Here is a 13,444-nt window from a genome sequence, read left to right as displayed (position 1 = left end):
ATCCCCTCACCATCCTCTTTTTACTCTCTCGTGAACTTAAGGCAAAAAAAATACTTCTCCTCCGTCCTGAAGATGTCAGAAAACCTACATCTTCAGCTTTTCCTTCCATAAACGTTAAATAAATGTCACCCTACAGAAAGCCTCACCGTATCAACAATAGCGCACTGTTTACATGGCGCATCCGTCATATGACGTCGTCCCTGTAAAGAAGCTGTTACTATAGCAACGATAACACGATAACGAGGTCAGTCTGAATGTTTTATATCCAGTTAAGCAGAAGACATCGAAAAAATTCTTTTTATTCCTCACGACAAAAAAGAAAAATCTTTCAACATTTACATTTCAACATAAATTATTTAAAAGTTGTTCATAATAAAAAATAAACAGTAGAAATAACTGAACAGGAGTAACAGCTGACGGCTCTTTTTCTTCCAGCACAAATGGCAGAACTTTATAAGTTCATGGACGATGTTTCAACTGAGGGGATGAGACGAGCATGAGCCGAATCTGACAAAAAATAAAATAAAACAACTCTGTAGAGTCATAACTAGGAATGTGCCGATAATCATTTGTACGATACGTCACAATATTTAACAGAATTATCACTATAGATTATATAAGTTTGCATGAAACTCTGGAAAACGCTGGAGAGGCTTTGTCTGACTCAGAAGAACAGCTGTGCTCCTTATTTTGAAAAAAATATATAATAATTAACAGTTGTGATCATATCGTAAATTGTGATAAAATATCCGGCAGTTTCCGCGATATATTTCTCATCAGCACATGTCTAGTTATAACAAACTAAAATAGTGACAAGTTGTTGTTTTTTTCCACATTAAGCATAAAATCATATGAATTCAAAAGAGAAATTTAATACGGAAATATATCTACTATATTTTTTTTTATACATTTGCACCATACATGTTCAAGAAGTTTGAGAGCTAAAAGGTTAAAATGGGTCAGAATTTGTATTTAAAAAAACTTAACCGCAATAAAAATCCATACAGGTTTTGTAGCGCTTTGTTTTTTTTTTAAATTCCTTAAATAAAACCCACCATATGTCAAGCGTCTGAGGTAACAGTTGTGTTTTGGTGTCTTGGTCTCCACTGAAATCAGAATATTGTCAATAAATGAGTCCTATAAAATACCAGGACAATATAACGCTATATAAAAAACGGCTGTGTTAAAGAGCTGAACGTCACCGTGAGCTGATGAGTGGAAAAAAATCATCGACTCGTTACTCGACATGTAGAAACTCCCGCGGAAGTCAAAATGAAAGTCATTTACACAAATGACACTAAGATCGGACGGCCTTATGAGGACGTCTGTGGGGGCGTGTGCGTGTTTGCGTCTTTCGGAAAGCAAGTGACCTCCACCATGGCTGCGCCCGTGTGTGGCACCGCTGTGTTCATGATGTGTCTCTGTAAATGTTTCACCCAGTCCTCCTGCACTGAGAGCGGGCCCTGGAAGACCAGATCACAAAACCTGCACACAGGAACAAAAGACATTTATATGTATGCAAGAATTCATGACATTGGTAAAGCTAACCTTAGATACCTCTTACAGCACATCCCCAAGTGTTTTATTCCTCTTATACCACTGCAGTTTGCTAAAGACTTTAATTTTTACTTATTAAAGAATACACCATACTTTTTTTTTTATATAAATTATCTCCTTTTCTCACTTGTGTTATAGCGGCTACAAACTGTATAATGTGAAAGAAAAGGGTTTTCCCTGCTAATTTAAAATAAGATTTTAAGCTGGAAATCGGTTATAAATATTCTTAGATTGACGGAATAATTGATCATTATAATTCCAACACAGCAAAAAATTTGCGGCGATGGTTTTACGTGTTATCAGCACTAATATACTTTTTTTTTTTTTTTTTAAATCTCGTTACACTTCTTTGTTACTCTGTGAAGGCATTTTATTTTATAAGGTATTATATGTTGTTAATATGTTAAAATAATCATCGTAATCATCCACAGTACCTGCAGGTGAGTCTATAAATCTCCTCAGAGGTGTGTAGCAACGGATGAGTTTTCTTCTTAGACCCAGACCGTGACCTCTGCTTCCTTTTACAGTCATAAGCTGAAAAATAATGAGTGAGAGAGAAATAATGTTTAGTTTAGGTTTTACATTGTTAGGGGTCCAAGCACTGAGATTTACACCATTATTGGTCTAAGCACCGTTTTGCCTTTTTTTTTTTTTTTTTAAACGTTATTATGGCCGAAGCACTGTGTTTTACGTCATTATAGGTCCAAATACTGTTTTACATCATTAAGAGCCCCAGCATTCAGATTTACATTAGGGGACCTAGCACTGTGTTTTACATCATTAGTCTAGTGAAAAGTCTAGTGAGTGTTCTTAATAGAATAAAAAAAAAACATAGGGTAGATAATTCGATCCAACATTTGACTTCCCGATGGTGTTTTTGTTTTTTTGTTTTTGTTGGGGCAAGTCCAAAAGGTTCTCTCGTCATTTAACCGTATTACCCATGATGCATTTAATGTCGCTGCTGAAAATGTCGATCTATGTAAAACGTTCAATTTTATATTGTTTCCTCCACAACCATTACTTGCATACAACCTAACTTGCTCACATCTATTTCTCAATAATCCCAGTTTTAAATATAGTATTTAAAATATTTGTTGGATTTTACTCAACTCGAATAAACAAATGTATCTAAGATTATCATCGATGTATATATTTTATAAAATGTACATATTTTGTAGTTATTACTGTGTCCTCTTTAGAATATTAGGGCACAAAAATCACATAACTTAAATTGTTCTACTTCTGTTAATCTGTTAACAGGAAATTAAGTTTGATATTTTTAAAATTTAAGGTAAATTATTTACAATGTCCCTAAAGTTTTGAGGGCAGGCTGTTAGGATTGCACCTCATGTATGTAGTGTATTCAAGTTATTATGTATTAAAACAAAACAAAAGCATAAAATAATTCACACTATCATCGTACCAGAAAGAAAAATAGTAAATACAAGAATTAATGGGAGAGTTTGTACCAAATTAGGATAAAAATTATCAAAACAAAAAAACACAATAACAAAAATATCGTCTCCAGGTTACCTCTTACACCACAGAAACATTACTACTAGGCCACGGTGTTGTTGAGACATTTTTCTTGTCGCACATGAGAACGGCAGAGAGGAAGTGTGGGCTCATATGCGTTAGTACTCCTCTGACTGCAGACTCACATCCGTTAACCACTGGGATCTGAACTCATTGGCGTCAGAGGCAGGTGCACATCCTTTACCACTGAGCCAAAAATAAATCCACTCTGATGTAGACTCTAAACTGTACACCACTAATTAGTCATTCTCTACAAATTAATGTCAAGTCTATTATTTTTAACAACACTAGATATATTATACTGTATTACAGTGTATTAGAACATGTGTTGTACTGTATTTATAAAAGTAAGCCATTTCTACACAAATAATAATATATAAATAATAAACGAATAAATAAATAACTAAAATAAGAAATAAAACAAATCTGACAGAACCTTATAATTCCATGGTCTTGGTTTATTTTCAAGTTAAAATTTTACCACTTGAAAATTATAGTAGTAATCACAATAATTTACCACTGGTGAATATTAAAAAAGTTAGATTTATTTTTTTTTACCTTTAGGAAGTTTTGAGATTTACAGATATCCTGTTAATCTAAAGATATGCATGCGTCTTCCAGCTTCTGTCTTTGCGAGTTCAAATCCCAATACTGCCAGAGATCCACTACCGCGTCTTTATTCAAGGTGAACAACGTGGCTAATGACAAATCAAAGCATAACTACATTCTCGGGTTTACATTATCAGGTTATAATGCGATTAGATTTCGCAAAAATGTAAAATGACTCACTTGTTCCATCCAAAAGTGCATTTTTTTTCCGTCGTGCATAAGCCCGCAAGTGATTGGAGAGGCTAACTCCGCTATGGAAAGTCGCGTTACAGTGAACGCAAACTTTTCTGTTTAGTTCATTTTTCTCTGAAACAAAGAGAGACTCGGTTGTTAGACAAACGGCCAAATTCTTACATTATGTTAAACAATTTAACTTCTGTTTGTGTTCCAGAAAATAAATTCAAGTATCAGAGATTTTAAAAATGTGTGTTTATTGTGCTTACTCTTGTCTATTTGCCTTTGATATCATTTTTTCCTGCCAATAATTTTTTTTAAAAATACAGTTAATCCAAATGAATCCCTCTAGTCACAATTACAATCAAAAATTTGTTTTGGTTTTTGTACTGAAATTGTACATTTCTTCTGGTGAAATTATTGCCCTGATTCTGTGATATAATTGGTCACATGACCACAGTCTGGCCTTTACAGCTCTATCAAAGGAAGTAATACAAATACAACTATGAGATTTGGTACGTATTACCTTTAAAATGTCTATTATTGATACTTTACTAAAATTACACCAACACATTTATGGAAATGTAAACACTCAGTTGTGTCCACTGAGAGAACAAATGGCCCATCGTGAATATAAGACAATAAAACGGTAAAGAACTGAATTTTATTTTATTTTTATTTATTTATGTTTTATCTTTATTCTCTTCTTGAGCATATCTTGAATTTTAAAAATAAAACTGAAATTTTCTTTTTCAAAAAATGTCAAAATATTTTTAAAAAAGATGTACAGTCCCAATAGTATACTGTAACACATGTATTCAAATAAGCAGGAAAAACTAAGGTTTAAATGGATTAATTAATGAAGAATTGTAAAATCTCATTAATCCTCTTTAATATGAATACCTTGTTTAATCTTGGGTTAGTACATGGCTCATTGTAATTGTAACAAGATGATCTTCCTTTCCTTGTTGTGTGTACTGAATTTCAAGAATAAAATATCCACTTACATTTTCAAAACATTTTGTAACAGGAATAAACTTCACATACGCTCATATGTAGGAAAAAATACGAATTAAATTAATTACCGAGTCAATAATTGTAGACAGATTAATGGACTTTAGCACGAATATCTCATTTAATCTTAGAAAGAGAATTTCAAGAATAGGAATTTCATTTCTGCTGATATTTTCAAATTAAAATCAGAATTAAATTCATAGTTAAATAGATTAATTATTAATAGTTGTAGACTCTTTAATTCATACCCCTTTAGCATGGGCCCCTGTTTAATCATCGTTACGAGCAAAGAATTTGGACTTAAAATGTTTATATATATAAATATTTAAATGATGTATAATATACTAGAAAATGAACCTAAACTTCTTGCCTGTTTTCAGTCAAGTTTAGCTTGGAAAAAAACCAAAAAAAACAAAAACAAAAAAAAACACGTACTGTGCAGTTATTGTTCTGAGTTTCTCAGAGCAACTGCAAACAAATTTTGTCATGTTGAATTTGACTATACAAATCAATGTTCAGGTCCCAGCATACAAATCAGAGCAAAACGTTTTAGGTCAATGTAGTGTATACGGGTTTGTTAGTGTTCATATTACTGAAGTAACACAAGATTACACAGAATGTCCTGTAAAAGGTATTTAAAGGTACTTTTAAAAGGTGCTGCATGGTTTCATAGTAGAACTCGGCAACACTTGGATTTAAATACATTTACATCAAATCTAGATTATCAAAGCACTACATGAACAAAAAGTCACTATATAAAAACAAACGCAAATGTAATTTTCACTAAAAACACAGCTCGACTTTATAAAAATGTTTATATTCAAAGGTAGTCCTATAGAGTTTATATAAAACTGTTCTGTTTAGGTATTGATGGCCCCCTTTTTTCTTTACATATGTACATTAAACAAGGATAAAATAAATCTATGGATGGATATATTTAGAAAGAAAATAACTACTGAACTACTAATAACTACTTTTTTTTTAATAAAAACGTTAACATAGTTAAACATATTAGCATAAACTGTAGCAACAACAATCCACCGTGAATTTTCCAAAACAAGAAAAAGAAATTAAACAAATACCTGATACTGAGTTTGGTAGTTGTGCTGATTGATCACGCTCTTTAACTGTGTTAACAAGAAGAGCTTTCCTCGCAGTTTGGGGCAAGGTTTTCACTTTGGCCTCCTCATGAGCTCTCCTCTTTTTTAAAATTCCTATCAGATCGCTCGATGGGGATCCTTTCATTGCATCTTTATTATTCTCTGTCCTTTTCTTTTCCTCTGTCGATCGAGAGGAAACATGTCCGTGTCGTCTGTTGCCGTGTGCAAAACGCTGCACTTTTGCCGTAGAAATTATGAGACCGTTACTAAATTTGAAGGGATATGCGGAGTTCCTTGAGCGGCACTTCTTTTTAAGGGCCTTTAATTTAAGCTGGAACTGCTTCTTGTCACGCATCAGTTCCTTCAGGAGGATCACGGGTGATTTGGTCGTAGACGTAGAGCATGGTTTCCCCAGCCTCTTCAAATGGCCCCGAGCATGATTGGATAATCCGGTCTTGGTGTAGAACCACTCTCTACATAGTGGGCATGTGAGCTCCGATTTCGGCTCTGAAGGCTGCTCGATCAACGGCAAGTCAACCTCTGTTATAACAAGAAATAAAATAACTCGCATACTAATCAAAGCATTAGGATGACATTAGTTATGAGGGTTTTTTTTAGTCATGAGCTTTAAATTTAATGGTTTTGTATACATAAAAGATCCGAAATGTCTACACCCGACCATCACACCTGTATGTGCTTCTTCCCCAAACTATTTCCACAAATTTGGAAGCACACAATTGTACAGAATGTCATTGCATGCTGTAGCATTACAATTTCCCTTCACTGGAACCAAGAGGCCCAAACCTGTTCCAGCATGACAATGCTCCTGTGAATTGCCTGTGTTTGCCAGGGTTGGAGTGGAAGAACTCGAGTGTCCTGTACCAGAGACCTCAACCCCACTGAACTCCTTTGGGATGAACTGGAACAACAACTTTGCACCAAGCCTTCTTCTTCACAACCTAAACCCGAATCCCCTCTTCAAACTGATATCTCTTAGGTTCATAGTCTGTGGCTCTAGTCAAAGGTGGTAACAGGAAAAGTGAACATAACCACTCCAAACTGTCTTCTTTATAGCCATAAACTAATCATTAATGGTTACGCATTAAAAGGTACAAAGGTAAAAGGTCACCATTTAGTCATGTTAGTTGCTTATCTGAACCTTTGTAAACAAGGAATTTTAGGTGGCTGGACCTTTTACGAATTTTAGCTAAATATACCTGTCCTATTCCATTAGTAGTATTCTCAAGACATAATCATCCAGAATTTGTACCATTCATTAACTTGGTCTTGGACTTGACCAAAACCGACTGACTGAGGGAATAGGTTAAAACAAACAAAGCTGTATTGTAAAACAATGTTACTATGGGAAAACAAAAGAATTTTACCAAGCATTATTTATTTGCCCAAGTCTTGTACTTTGATCAAACCCTGAGAAACCATGGTAGACCTTGCAAGCAAGTACGAGAACACTAAAAGTTCACAAGACTTTGCAAGCAAGTTTCTTTTGCGTGATATGTAAGGTATGTATCAGCATTATAGCCCAGCTGTACAGGATATAAGTCCTTGAAATGGAAACCCAAAGTCTTGGACTTGACCATACTTTTAGTGAATGGGGCAACTGGAGGGTAAAGAAAGTATTGAGGAAAAAAAAAAATCAAAAACGTACCCGTTTTAATTCGAGGTATCGCTGCCATCCTTCGCCGAACAGCAGGCACTTTATCTTGGGAAGCCACTTGGGCTACAGACACAACATGACGTGCTTTATAGCTTACGCCCACCCTGTGCAGATGCCCTCGTATATGGTTGGAGAGACCGATCCCTGACTGAAACACAGCCGGGCAGTAGGGGCAAGACTTTAGATCGAACTTGAAGTCCCCATTTTTCACTATGGAATCTGATTCGTTGATATCACCGCACACTTCTGTTTCCATGCATTCTTCTTTGATAGGAACAGTCTGTGGCAAACCTGGTTCTTGCTTGGAGAGGTCACCCGAGTCGTACGAGTTTCTAAATGTGTTGTTACTGATATGTACGCCATCTTTAGCGTCACAATTTTTAATAAAGTAGAGACTGGAGGTTTTCTGGAAGATCTGCCTGCATTTGGGAAAATCAATCAGAATATCTTGACCTTGCAGGTTGTGGAATGGAGTGGACATTTTTCTTTTGGAAGGGGACTTCTTTAAAGTCGGCTTCGCCGAGGGTACGTGTTTGTGGTTAGTGCTCGAGATTTCTTCTTTAGAACAGTCATTATTACAGCGGAATCCTTGACCGTTACCATCAGGTTTTAGAGTGCAAACTGAGTCATCGTCCTTTAGTGCAAATAGTTCCCCCTTGCACTTGGCAGGGGATGGTGATCCCTCGTCTGGATTGAGAAAATCATCATTGCAGCATTTACCAAGGTCTGGACTCCCAGTCCTAACGCCAAACTCATCAAAGTTTGGAGTAGACTTGCTTTTTGAGTCACGATTCCTCTTCCGGGACAGCAGTGTGTGAATCGATTTGTCAAGTTTCGATTCACTTTTGTCCAATTTATCATCTGAAGGATCTTTTGATTTTGGTTTGTCCGTTTGTAAAAGACCGTTCGAGTCTTCGGCACATATGGATTGTTGCGCTTTGCTCTCGGGTGAAGATGAACAGTTGTTATTTTCTGAGTCGTGTAAGAATAACAAATCTTTGTCCAAAGGTTTGTGATTCCTTACCAATTTTGGTTTTCTATCCGACTTACCAACTTTTCGTCTCTGCAGTATATCTTGCCTTCTGATTATTGTACACTGAGCATCAGTGACTGGATGCTTACTAAGCATATGAGCAATTATATCATGTTTACTCGCTGCCAAGAAGTTACACTTTTGACAGGGGTAATACCGCTTGTCTTTCTCGTGCGTTTTTGCATGTTGGACGAAGGTATTGGGGCAGTTGGTTCCGAAAGTGCACTGTGGACACTGTAACCTTGCGTCTTTGCCCTCATTTGTTATTTCATCTATTCCTGTAAGTCCCTCGACAAATTGTTGTCTGTTTGTCTGGTGAACAGTTATGTGTTTCAAAAGCGAGGTGTGATTATAAAAGTCCTTTCCACACTCTTTGCATATGAATGGCTTTTGATTCGAACAGTTTTTTTTGTGCGTTTGTGAATGAGATTTGTCCTTAAAACGGCTATTGCTGGGAAATAATGCAGGCTCTTCCTCCGAGCCAGAGTCTCGAGGCAGATTTTGTCTAACATATCCAGGCTTTCGACTATTCTTCCTGATTTTTGCTGGTTTCTGTAGAAGGTGTTTGAAGGCCACTGCTGTTCCGTTCGAGTACTGTGACTTGTTCGATATTGGTGAATGCATTTTGGATTGTTTAGATTCAAGGTCTTCTTCTTTTTGACTGCCCTCTCCAGGGTGATGGTTTTTTGAGTTTTCTGTGGGATTTACCATCATCACCTTGTCCAATTTACGCTTCCTTCTAGACGAAGCAGTGGGTATTTTTGCCTCCACTTCAGAACAATCCTGATCCTCCAGCAGAAACTTCATAAACTCTTTCTGGGGAGTCCACTCAAGATCATCTCCATCGTCATAACTGTCCAATGAATTCTCTGGAGAATCCGCATCAAAGCCCCATATGCCCCGGTTTTCCACATCTTCAGCCGTTACCATCTGTCTTATGGCCATTTCTTCATCTTTTTGAAGAGGATCACAGTCTTGTAACTGGATGGTGGGTGTGTTGGTAGAATTTTCTGTGTGCATTGACTTGGAGATGTCCAATAACATTTCTTGTGAAATGCTGGGTGAAGCTGATCCATTGACATAGGCAGCTTTGGCAGGTCCATCAGCACAGATGGAGTCAATAAAACAAACATGTTTTAGAAGATCTGCTTGGTCACTGTTTGGTGTCATGTTCTCATGTGGGCACTGCATTGATGCTTCTAATACACTTCCTTCAGGAGAGAATGCTGGCTTGCTTGTTAGAGGATTAGAGATTTGTGACATGGGTTTGTCATTTTCCTCTTTCTTGGTATTCTCCTTCAAAGCAGACATGCCTTGGGACTATGTCTGAGAGATGAAAGAAGAAGAAAAAAGGCAGAATTTAATTCGGATGAATGGTCAAATTTTACCTTCTGTAGTAATAGAAACTGATCAGAATCTGATCCATGCAACTGAAATTAAATGATCAGAATCACAATTTATATCACAGTGCTGTTGAATTCTGGATTGTGATTGGTCAGGAGGTGTTGATTAATTTTCTATAACGGCAGCACAGCTAAACCACAGGGAGAGTAACTCCGCTTCATCACAACACCCCATTGTTGACTATTTTATTAGCCTATTGTTAGAGTTCCTGCTAGTTAATTTATTAGATTAGGGCTCATTAAGCAACTGTCTGCTAATTACCAGTTACTTGCTAAATAATGCACTAGAAGGTTGCACTGTAAAGACTGATTGTTGATTCCTGTCCTAGATACTAGCACAGTGACCATATCTCCAGCCATGTATTACTTATAATACGTAATTTTGACTTTGTGTAAAGGTCTGATTTTTACAGCTCAGTATTAAAAACATGGATTAGGATTTTTCATTTTAAACTTCTGTGCAATTTATTACAGTTTGTCAGTAAGATTTGCAGAAATAAGTGTGTTGTCAGAGGACGTCTGTAGCAATTCTGATCAATTCACTTGGAATAAGTAGTGGTAGCTCAGTGGTTAAGATGTTGGATAAGATGTCGGAAGGTTGCGAGTTCAAATCCCAACACTGCCAAGCTGCTGGACCCTTGAGCAAGGCCCTTAAACCTCAATTGCTCAGTTGTATGAATGATATAAACGTTAGTCTGCTAAATGCCGTAATTGTTATTGGTATTAACATCCGTCTCGAGTGATCCGATCACAAGTACACAGCCAAAAACATGGTTTATGGTTTACACTGGGCATTTTAAATGCCACTCCACTGATCACTTGTGATCAGATTTCATACATCATGTCCACTGGATGAAACGTCGCACGCATTTATTACAGCAGTCTTCTGCAAATGAAACCTACAAATGACGACAACTGCTTCGAGAAACAGCTTCATTCGTATCTGCTGTTATAGCATTGCATTTATCCATCAGCCTACCGCTGGAGAACTCTACATTTCAGCGCAATTTCCCAACAGGTGCACAATGATGCAGTTGTTCAGGGGACCCTTTATTGCTGTCCCGGATGCATCGCGACACTTTTGCGTTCAGATTACAAATGTTATGTGGTCATATACGGTTCAGACCACTTCCGAATGCGATTCGAGTGATAAGATCACACAGTGTGTCAAACACACATCGGACCCCGTTCACCCCCGTACTTATGATCCGATCATCCAGGAAACATGGTTTTTGCTTTTTCATTTCCCCACAATTTCTCCTTAATTTAGTCTTTGCCAATTCGCACCCACCAGTTAGGTCTCCCTATCATACAACAGCTACCAACCCGGGAAAGTAAAGGCCGTCACAAGCTTCCTCTGAAACACGTGAAGCCAGCCAACCGGACCTTTTCAAACTGCTGCTCATGCTACGTCATGGGGCGGCGTAACACACATGGAGGAAAGTGCTATCCGCCCCCTTCTGCATACATGATCTCACAGTCCCCCATGATTGGTGCCCCACTTAGGAATACAGAACATCTACTAATGCCTGGTATGAAAGGGACTGAACGATAGGTGTCATACATACACCTACAGATTACATACACCTTATTTAATTAAAAGCGGATTTTGTTTTTGTTCTTTATTATAAGCACTTGCCATAGTGGGTGTGTCCACGCAAGCTGCACTTAATCATGATGTCTTTAGGCTGTACATGTGCTAGGAACACAATAACTTACCTGAAACTCATGGAAGCATCGCTTCTCCGAGACAGCTTCTATACTTAATTTGTACTCATTTTTAAACTCTGTTTCATTTTGGTTTTGGTGGCAGACGAGAGAAAAGAGCGAGCATGCCCTGGAGTGTCTTTATACCGAAGAAAAAGCTCAGAACCTCTTTTCCCACAGGATATAACGCAATCTTTACCAACACATCAATTCGGACGGCATATATACACATTACTGCTCATTTTAGGTAAAACACAGCATGTTCTATACTTGCAGGAAGTAAGAAATACCGACGTGACTTAATCGGACCATCCCAGAGACACTCGGGCAATAATTACATGACCCACCTCCACGTGTAAAGCTAATCCCGTGCGAATAGGGCTACAGTCTGAGGCGGGTTTATGTTGCCGTGGAAATGTTGCTGTCAATCACTGTGAAACCTGCCATCTAACACAGTCCTGATAAGATAATACATAATAAGAGTTTTTAGCTGGTTTATAATAGTTAAAATTGCATTGAATGCACATTGTGTCATCGTAACACTGTAAGGATTTTTAACATTTTTGAAATCATGTTTGCGGCGTCTTTAATTAATCTACATTAAACGCTGTTTTAGTGGATAGAATTGTATTGACAATGCTTTCGTGTTTTCAGTATTTTTAGGATAACATACTGCATTACTACTGTACCTGGATGGACAAAAACACTAAACTGTGAATTAAAAAGAGTTTTACACCAGTCTTAGAATCAGGAAACGTGCATTATAATCACACATTCGTGTTCTCCACTGCAGTCTGACTGCAAAAATCAACTTGTATTGTAGTTATATGGGGAAAATGTGTGTGTATATAACATACATACATAGATTTTTATATATACATATACATATACATATATATATATATACACACACACACACACACACATACATACATACATACATACATACACTCTCACACACAATGGACAGCAAAAGGAAAGTTTACATTCCTCTGACATAAATCCCATGATGTGTCATGAGGAGTTTAAAAAACTTAGTGCAAGTCCATAAAGGGATCATAAATAAACATGCATTAGGAGTTCACATGAACACTGTAGTCATTAATCGCATGTCATGTTGATCAAGTCAGATTTGCCATCTTGTAGAACAGCATTCAGTCCTGCAGCCTGTACTACGTTAAACCGTGCAATTCCCGAGCATGCAAAAAGTCTGAAAAAAGCACGATAGCATCTTAAATTGTTCTTAAGGCACGTCTGACACATCAATTTGTTTTTGTTTATTTTTATTCCTACTGCTAATGCATGCTATAAGAATAAGAACACTAAGTGTTAGCAAGGTAGCAATGATTGCCTATTATCTTTCTATATCAAGGCTAAGAAAACAGGTACCACAGAACCTGGACAAAACAGGGATCTTCTCACTCTAAAAGAAACATCAAAACGACTATTTTAGCATACCTTTCTGTCGCTGAAACCGAGAACAATAACACCGAATCGAGATCATTTCATTTTTTTGAAATGCCTTCCATCCATTTCGAAGCCGCCATGTTTGCGCCGATGGTCCACGGACGATACCACTGCACGTCCTTGTGGGGGAAGACGCGCGTATGTACAAGAAAAAAAAGCACGGCGTTTT

The 13,444-nt window shown here is 37.1% G+C and overlaps 1 protein-coding gene across 2 annotated transcripts; it reads right to left on the bottom strand.

The window, feature by feature from the left end:
* Positions 1–15: 15 nt before the first annotated feature.
* znf644a (zinc finger protein 644a) lies at positions 16–13,362 on the bottom strand. Of its 2 annotated transcripts, XM_053647083.1 has the most exons (6): positions 13,267–13,362; positions 7,657–10,024; positions 5,973–6,530; positions 3,883–4,008; positions 1,992–2,091; positions 16–1,485 (listed from the first exon to the last, which is right to left on the bottom strand). In XM_053647083.1, exons 2-6 carry the CDS (start codon positions 10,007–10,009, stop codon positions 1,314–1,316), a joined length of 3,309 nt encoding a protein of 1,102 aa, XP_053503058.1. In that variant the 5' UTR covers positions 10,010–10,024; positions 13,267–13,362; the 3' UTR covers positions 16–1,313. The 2 variants fall into 2 exon arrangements, with proteins under 2 accessions (XP_053503058.1, XP_053503059.1); XM_053647084.1 differs by lacking the exons at positions 16–1,485; positions 1,992–2,091 and adding an exon at positions 3,628–3,813.
* Positions 13,363–13,444: the final 82 nt, after the last annotated feature.

The sequence above is a fragment of the Ictalurus furcatus genome, chromosome 17 (assembly GCF_023375685.1).
Source record: "Ictalurus furcatus strain D&B chromosome 17, Billie_1.0, whole genome shotgun sequence".
Taxonomy (NCBI): Eukaryota; Metazoa; Chordata; class Actinopteri; order Siluriformes; family Ictaluridae; genus Ictalurus; species Ictalurus furcatus.
Note: the sequence above shows the minus strand (reverse complement) of the source record. Positions and strands in the feature narration are given on the sequence as shown.